General features: G+C 38.0%; 1 protein-coding gene across 1 annotated transcript; it reads right to left on the reverse strand.

Moving 5' to 3' along the window:
- Positions 1–6,416: 6,416 nt before the first annotated feature.
- LOC116247234 (anthocyanidin-3-O-glucoside rhamnosyltransferase-like) lies at positions 6,417–8,190 on the reverse strand. Its single transcript, XM_031619272.2, has one exon. It carries the CDS (start codon positions 8,103–8,105, stop codon positions 6,705–6,707), a length of 1,401 nt encoding a protein of 466 aa, XP_031475132.1. The 5' UTR covers positions 8,106–8,190; the 3' UTR covers positions 6,417–6,704.
- Between the last annotated feature and the right edge of the window lie 811 nt (positions 8,191–9,001).

Consider the following 9,001-nt stretch of genomic DNA (forward strand, 5'->3'; position numbering starts at 1 on the left):
ATTGGAATAGAGTTAAATGAAGAGCAATGCAACGGTAGTGAAATGCCAAGAAACACAAAGAGGGAGAGAATTCATGAATTTTGTTGTTCCGCACACCTCTTTAGACTTACATTGCAAAATACATCCCCATCTCTTATCAGATGAATGACTGACACACCACTCAATGGCTTACAAACAATTTGAAGAAACTAATGTGGCAGAGCGAAATATTTTAATGATTTTTTAGACTCCTTTAGTGCATCGAGACTTTGTCCTGGAGACTTCCAACAAACAAAACCACAAATAACTGACTTACAACACTACCTACATTTGAATCACTTAAGAAAGTGAATACATCAACATAAAGGAAGGTAGGTGTTTGCTTTCAATCTCCTTTCTTGAGTCCATGTTTGGTTCGTATGACATAAATTGATAATTGAAGTATTACAACATACTTCTAATACATGTATAATTTTCGCTTTGGATCGAAAGCCATTCAATCTGACTCCTAGTTTAACTTCTCTATCTTTTACTAGCTTTAAATTGCCATCACTTTCTTTAATTTAACTTTGCTTGTTCCAGTAGATTTAGTGGGTGGTTGCACTCAACTAACAACTGTTTTATTCTTCAAGGTATTTAGTTGTTAGGATTTCATCTTTTAAGAGGTTTTCTCAATGTTGTCAGGATCAGCTTGAATTGGCTACGGTCAATGGCAAACCGATTCAATGACCATTTAAGACCGCAATGTGTCAGCTTTTAACTATTTTTTAGTATTTTTAGACTTTTCTTTATCACTTCAATTGTTGATTCAACTTTAGCTTCCAAATCCCAGTTAGATATCCAAAATAGAAACATATATCTGGATGTAGATTCTAATCCAAAATTTATATCCAAAATACCACTATACCTAGAACCGGCTCAAAATCCCAGCTTTATATCCTAGGCAAACCTTCAGATCCAAAAAGATCTAAAACCGGCTTCCATATCCAAACCTAGATCCCAAACATTATTTCAGATTTAAACCTAGATCTTATTCCCAATTCTGGACCCCAGTCGTCTCAAGTCCAATCCCAAAGACCATTTAGATCAGATTCAGATCCAAGGTCCAAAATTTAGATCCATATCCTTGTGCAGATCAAAATCCTCAGCTTGTACCCAAAATTAGATCCAATTTCATGTTTTATCACAATTCATATCCAAATCCAAGACCCAGATCCAAATTCTAAATCCATTTTGAGCTTTTGTTCCATATCTAAATATAAGCCTTTGATCCATTTCTAGTCTAAGTTCATACTTGAGATCCATACCCATTATTTGTGTTCATTTCTGGCTTCAAAAATGCCAACATTGACTTGCCCCTGGCATTTGTACCTGTTTTTTATCCAAATCTAAGTCACAGACTTTCCCATGCCCTAGGATCTATGCCTTACAGTTATTTTCTATAATATTTTTAATTTTTCCAAAATACCCTCAAATGAACCAAAATGCTTTTTTCTTTTTGAAATCTCTTCATATTTTTCAAACTAGCCACATTTTTGTCAAGCTGAGGTGGGCAGGCCTTGGAGGGGCAGGCAGCTCCTGGCAAGTCAAACCCTAATCAACTCTTTTTTTGGGTAAATTTAGCCTTATTAATGTAATTACGTTATTTTGAAGACAATAATGACTAGATAATAGGTTAATTACATTTAAAAAAAGATTACAATTCCCTTGGACCTCCTTCCTCTAATCCATGCTTTTCCATCCTTTAACACATATCCTTCAATCTATCAAGCGCCTCCTAAAACCTTCCTCATGATCTCCTCCTTAAATCTCTTTCTCTCTTACACTTCCTCCTCTTGGACTTCCACCATCAATCTCTCTTACACTTCCTCCTCTTCGACTTCCACCATCAAGGAGCTGCTCAAAGGGGAAATTGTGGAAGGCCCTAAGAGACTTTCTCCAACACATTGGGGTCTTCGTTGAATAAGTCATCTCCTCTCCAACTAGGCTATATAACAAGGGATGTAGCCTCTCTTTCATAAAAAGCCACCCTAAAATGCACTGAGAGTATGAACAAGGTGTGCTAAATCCTCGTTTCTTTTTATAAATCTGGTTAGGCATGATACCTGTTTCTTTCTTTGTCTTCCATTCCATGTTTTCTTTATATCTCTACAAAATAGATGGTGTGCACCTACAGATAGCTGATTTTTCAATTTGTAAATAAATGAATGAATGATGAGAGTGAGAGCTTGGAAATGGAGATTTCCTTTATTTTATATTGATTTTTGAGGTGAGAGCTTATCTAACCCGTGGAAAATCCTATAAATATGTACATGCTAATATGCATTTTGATGTCACCTTTACAATTAGTTTTAACTACATCTTACATACGTTTTAGTCCTCACTCCCTTGAAAAGCAGCCTATTGACCATCTTATTAGTAGTTCCAAAAGAGTGATTTTCCTTAAGAAGAGGTTCTTTAATGGGATTGATGCACGAGAGAAGCTTTCTTCATAAAGTTTCTTTAGAATGGATGATTCTTCTTCAGGTTCCCACCCATACCCAATGGTGAGAGGGACATTTTTTTATTGCAAATAGTGACTTTAAATGAGACATTTTCAATTTCTGTCTTTACATCCTTTGACTTCTTTTTGTCTATTTCAAAAGTATTTCAAAATAAGCCCTAAAGAGGCTTTGGAAACTTAGCCTAGGCACTTCGATGAGCCCCAGTTCCTTCCCAGCCTACATAAAAATAACGAAGTCAAAAATTTTCTAAACTATTTCTTGGAGCATAATTTCTATGGAAAAGTTAGGTACCTTGTTACTAAAGCAAATACTCTAATTAGTATCTCTCTCTGTCTTTTAAATCTCTCTCTCTCTCTCTCTCTCTCTCTCTCTCTTTCTTCTACTAATAGTTTTTCTCTTTTAAATATCTTTCACTTTTGTTGATATTTTTTTTTCTCTCTTCTATTAATCTCTCTTTCTCTTTTTTAAGTATCTCTCTCTTTTTTTATTGATATATCTTTCTCTTTTTTATTAGTCTCTCTTTTTTTTTTCTTTCAACTCTCTTTGTCTCTCTTTCTTTTTCATTGATACATCTCTCTCTCTCTCTTTTATATATGTCTCTCTTTTTCTTTTAAACATCTTTCTCTATCTCTCTCTCTTTGAAAGTGTAATTATGAGTGGTGGCTTACAACCCAAATCTGTGTTCTTGGAAAGTTTCACAATAACGAACTTGTTTAGGTAAAAATATATCTCAAATGAAAGGAACTTTAGATGCATGCAATTGTAAGAATGCTCTTAGATGTACTTTATGATAGGAATGTTCTATCTCTCTCTTAAACATAGAGCTTTCATGCAATCATGCATATACAAGCACTTATGACATTTATGAATTGTCATAATTACATATCTAATAAGCTTAAGTAAGGCAATATCGAGCCTTAATAAGGTATTATTCAAATTAGAGCAAAATCCTTGAAATTTCCTTAAGATTCAAAGGAAACACTTACACATATTAGAATATTTTTTTCTTCAACATTAAAAATTTTATTCTTTTCCAACATACTTTGATTTTTAAAACAATTGCAATATTGCATAGGCTCCACCTATTTGCCCTACGATGAGTCAAACTATAGCCATCATCCCTCTAATTTAAGATTTTATTTTATAAAAGCAAAACTTGAAAACCTTACTTTTACAAAAGCATGACAAGATGAAGCCATGCTTTACAAAACAAGCAACATACAAATATATTTTCCAACCATATTTTGTCAAAGCATTAATCAAGCAACATATAATCATAAATTCTCTTTTATACTTGAGTTTTAATGACAATAATGGCAGATCCTAAATGAATTTAAAGCATATCTCTTTGTACAATTTATTTTTTAAACTATTTAAGATTTCTATATTTCAATATCATCTTTACAAAGTTGCTATTATTTGGAGTTCATTAAAATACTCTAAGTCATATTTCTACCATGAGGGTACCATATTTTAAACCAGATATCATTTAATGTCTTCAATGTTCTATTTAATCATTGAAAAAATTTATTTAACTTAAGTACACATACATATAAGATATATGGAAACCCTTAGAAATGTAGAAATGTGCAAAGCAAATAGGCTAGTTTTTAGTCTAGTTACCCCCAATAAAAGCATTAAGAATGGACGAACTTCTTACCAATGGGTGAGTCTTTTTCTCTCTTTTTAAATACAAACCACAGTTTGTCTTATGCAAAAAAAAAAAACAAAACAAGTTTGGGATAAAAACACTTGAATTTCTTGCTTGCTATCTCGAAGACGAGTCCATACTAAACGAAAGTACAAGAGAAAAAAATTGGGCAATATAAAGGATTTGAATTCAGTGAAATCATATAAAAAGTTAATTGGTACAAGAATTCTGCCTTGCAGTATAACACAGAGAGCAGCAAATGGGTCAGAATTATGTATAACTAAGGATGAAGTGGATCTCTATACAACACAGATCAAGGATGAGATGACATGGAGATGAGTCCACATATGAGTCCTCCAAAACTGGCAAAAATTTGATTGGGAAGCACTTTATTCTCTTGGAGAGAAAAAGTTTAGTTTATGTACGTTTTTAGTCCTCCATTAATTGTGCAAAAAAAATTTGGATAATAAAATTGCTACTTTTGAATTAATGTATTTTCTCTCCCTCGCACACGAGCGTACGAAAATATGTGCGACGCAAAGACTCTGGCGGAATTTTCAATCTGCCACTGAACACTAACAATAGCATGCAATGTGTCTCACTGAAGAGCCTATAGTGGCGCTTTTTGTTTGCCATAAATTATTGATAATGATATATTAAATGTATTTATTGGCACCTTCCAGTGGCAGTTTTTCTATGTCACAGTAGACCAACTATGGTGTTTTAAAAATGCCACTGAAAGCTACTTTAATGACATGCTATGGCAGCCATTAAAAAAATCAATGACACTTTCCAAGTGTCACTTAAAGGTCTTTTTTAGTTTGCCGGTAAAGGGAATCACCGTATCTATTTTCAATGGCATTCTTGTGTGGGATACTTTTTCCCCCACTAAATACTTTCAGTGAGACTTGATGAATGCTACTGAAGATCAATATTCTTGTAGCGTGGATGACGTATTTGGAGACTCAAGAATTATTTGGAAAAGTAAAATGAAAACGTAGGGAAAAAATTAATGTGGAAGCACACCTCTCAACTGTGAACAACACCACCAAAAAAGGGTTCGGGCTTTTGCTGACGCAAAAAAGAAAAAGAGTTTGTAAAAATCGACAGAAAAAAGGTGTATTTTGTGGTTCAACCTGTGTCTCACCCAGGCTATTGAACTGGACGTGACCAATTCATTCAATATTTTATCTTACGGTTGACGAAATTCATTTGTGCATCCACTTACCAAAATTTAAGATGGTCTGATTGAAGTCAATTAGGGTGCAGGATGGCAATGGATCGACGATCTTAAGAGGCAATTTCAGCCATAATCCTGAACGGTGGCCACATATTTATGATTTTTCACTGGGCACAGGGCAAGAAATTGTCCGGCCAGGCCCTAAAAATTTTTCGATTATGAGTTGATGCTTGACAATCTAGGCGTTAACAAGTTTCACCTACTAGATTCCGATCTGTTTAAAGGATACGATGGAATTCCTTAATGCCAAAATCCAAAGTCAGATTCTGTACCAATTTAATACGGATTTAGATGTTTGTTGAATTCACATAAATTTCTTATTTCAACTTCTCCTCACATTCGGTTGATTATTGGAATTTATTTCATCGCCAGCTTTTAGGTGGGGTTTGATAGTCTCGGATTTGAGAACAATAAATTCCGCCGGCCCCCCAAATCATAAATCAGAATTTTGCAATGCAAAAAAGTAAGATAAAGGGTTTTATCAAGTTGACGAATCGTTAACTTTACCATAGATATTTTATCACACCAACAAAAGCATACCACATTAGTAATTAGTAAATAGACTGCATTATTTTTCTCACTGATATCTACATATGTAGCCTTCTTGCTTTTGTCGGACAAAGTTCAGAAGAATACATGAAGGTAACCGTAATTTGATGATTTCAAATTCTAGCGATCATTTATAATTGGAGATCTTTTTCCTTCAGTCAATTCAATGGCGGAGCTTGCCTTTAGCCCCGACGTGCAAGTTGTTAGCCGAAATATGAAGAAAAAATATCAAAATGTTTTTTTAATATTTGTTTCCTAATCCAATTTGTATGCACTATTTCAATACTTGCTGATTTAAGGAGAAAATGTTTGAGTCGGCTATCGCCCCACCTGGCAATGCTCAGCTACGCTTCAAGATTTATTCAGTAAATACAATTTTTTATAACTGACTTGAGACTGATCAACAATTGGCCATCTTTGGTAAAGGCAACAGCGGATTGATGGTTCACTTTAAAACTTCATGAGAAGCCAACTTCTGATGAAAGACGTGAAATTGCAGTGGGAAAAGCACTGAACTAAATACAGTAAAGAAATTTAAGGACAACACTGTTCTTGCCACAGAATACACTTGAAAACAATGCACAGTTGGGTGCATGGAAACTGACAACCGGTTTACAAGGAGAGAGAGAGAGCGAGAGACCAGGGAAGAGAGAGAAATAGCTTATTGAACATTACTAGGCTATACATCTGTATACTGCATACACTTGAATATATATATAGACACAAAAGAGACAGAGAGAGACCCCATGCATGTATGGACGTGATGGCAGCTTGACAATCTTCATGGTGAAGCTACCAACTCCTTGAGCATGGTTATGAAACCCTTGGTATAGTCTTCCTGCAACTCCTGCTGCTGAAGGATCCCCCTCAACTTGGCAACGTTGGCTCTCACCAACGTCCCCTTCTTGGAACCATCAACCATTACCGTCCTCACTGCTTTCCTTACGGCCTTCCTGGTGAACCACCCGTCCCAAGCTCTCCTGTTGATCTCCACTGCTGCCCTGAGCTGCTTGACCATCAGCTTCGTGTTCATGTACTGGTCTCCTTTGAACGGTAACATCACCAACTGGCACCCTCCCACCACCGCCTCCATTATAGAGCTCACGCCACCATGGTTGATAGAGCACCCGACCGCCGGATGGCTCATGATGAGCGGCTGGTTTACCCACCCGCTGCACACCATCCCCCTTCCTCCTGCCTTCTCTCCTATCTCCACCTCCAACTCTTGCTTTTTCGCCTTGGCCGCGTAGGCGAGAGTGTTCAGCACAGCCAGAAACGGGAATCCGGTCATCTCGAGCCCCGCAACCAGCTCTTTCTTTTGTTTCACCGACAGATACGTCTCGCTTCCGAACATGCATAAAACAACCGTGCCCTTTGGGAACTTGTTGAGCCACTCGTCCAGTTTCGGCTCTATGTCTCCGGCTGGGGCCTTTGGCAGGAGCACGCCGGTGGGCAGCACCGGCTTCCGGTATTGAGAAGACACGTACTTAATTGAAGGCGCCTCCACCTCGTAGGTGCTCTTCACGGCAATGGCGTCGCAGAAAGCCATGGAGGAGAGCAGCCGGCTGAAGTAGGAAGCCGCTGGGCCGGATCCGCAGGCGTAGTAGAGCAATGAACGTAACTCATAAGGCTTCAGGCTAAGGCAGATGGAGAGCAGCTCCCTCGGCGGCAGCCTCAGCCGCCAGAGCGATGGCCTCTGGTGAGGTGTCACGCCGAAGAGGATGGTGCTAGCAATGCTGATGGCATTGAAGACACAAAAGTAGACAGACTTGATCCCCAGCAATTCCGCCACCTCCGGCACCCAGCCTTGGACGAAGTCAAAGACAATGACCTGAGGGGAGAGTTTGGCGAGTATTTTAGCAATCTGCGGCCGCGTCGCGTCCATTGCCTGCCTCAGTAGCTCGACCAGCACCTCGCTGCAGCGAGCCGTGGTGTCGACGTCGGACGGAAGGCCGTCGATGGGGGGGAGTTCGTAGTTGAGGATGGGGATGTTAGGGTCGAGGGCGAGGCGAATCTTGGCGACAATGGAGGGAAGGGTGAGGAAGGTGACCTTGACGCCATTAGCAGCAAGGGCATTGGAGAGATGGACGAAAGGGAAAATGTGGCCGAAGGCTAGAGATGGGAACATGACCACCTGAAGTGGCTGGTCGTGGTTGTCGCCCTCCATGGCGAGACTCCCCATTTGCTTTCTCCTTCCCTTGCTAAGTATTGAACACTAGTATGAGGAAGCTAGCTAGCTACTAGTGTGCCTGATGGGTTTGGAGCAAACCCCATCTGACATTTATAGAACTCCATTAACATCTTACTGTTGGGGTAAAAGACCTCAGACTCTGTTATCTGTATCTCTCTACGATTGGATACGTAAATAATATCATTCCATGTTCCTTATATGTTTCCAATCCCTCAAGTTGATCGTTGAATTGGAATCGGTGTTTTGGATGAAATAATATTCATGTGTAACCTTGAATTGATGTGGGAAATTGTCCACAGCTAACAGCTTCAACATGGCTCCACCACTGCTCGGCAAGTGGCATTATTGCAAGTAAGGAAGATCAGTTAGGGGGGACCAAGGTATATTGTCCATATTATTTATGCCATCATGCGCTGACCAACTTACGGAAATTGGCATTTATGAATCAGTGCCTCTCAAGAGCCTACAAGTGAAAGCTTAACTTGTTTAGCAAAAAAAGAAAACATTTTATCTGTCACCACTTTCTAACGAACAAGACATACTTTTTTAATGTATGCAATATATGGGGATCTAATATTTCATTTCCACGACCTAAGAATTTACTACAAACAGAAAAGAAAAAAAATTCCATGTGCATCAAGCTCCTGTGAAGCAGAAAGTTGATATCTGATTTCTATATATAATAAAATTTTGTATACGCATCTAAAAAGGTCTTTTTCGCATTGATTCTTATGACTTAATTTCAACGGAGAAGTTGCTTCTCTTTAATTAATTAATGAAAAAGAATCATGTATCTTATTTATTTCCAAAATCCTCTCTACTTTCTAATGTTTAAGTAGGAAGCCATCCTCTTATAAGAAAAAGGCAAATTTTACTCTTAACCAAAT

The sequence above is a fragment of the Nymphaea colorata genome, chromosome 2 (assembly GCF_008831285.2).
Source record: "Nymphaea colorata isolate Beijing-Zhang1983 chromosome 2, ASM883128v2, whole genome shotgun sequence".
NCBI classification, from domain to species: Eukaryota; Viridiplantae; Streptophyta; class Magnoliopsida; order Nymphaeales; family Nymphaeaceae; genus Nymphaea; species Nymphaea colorata.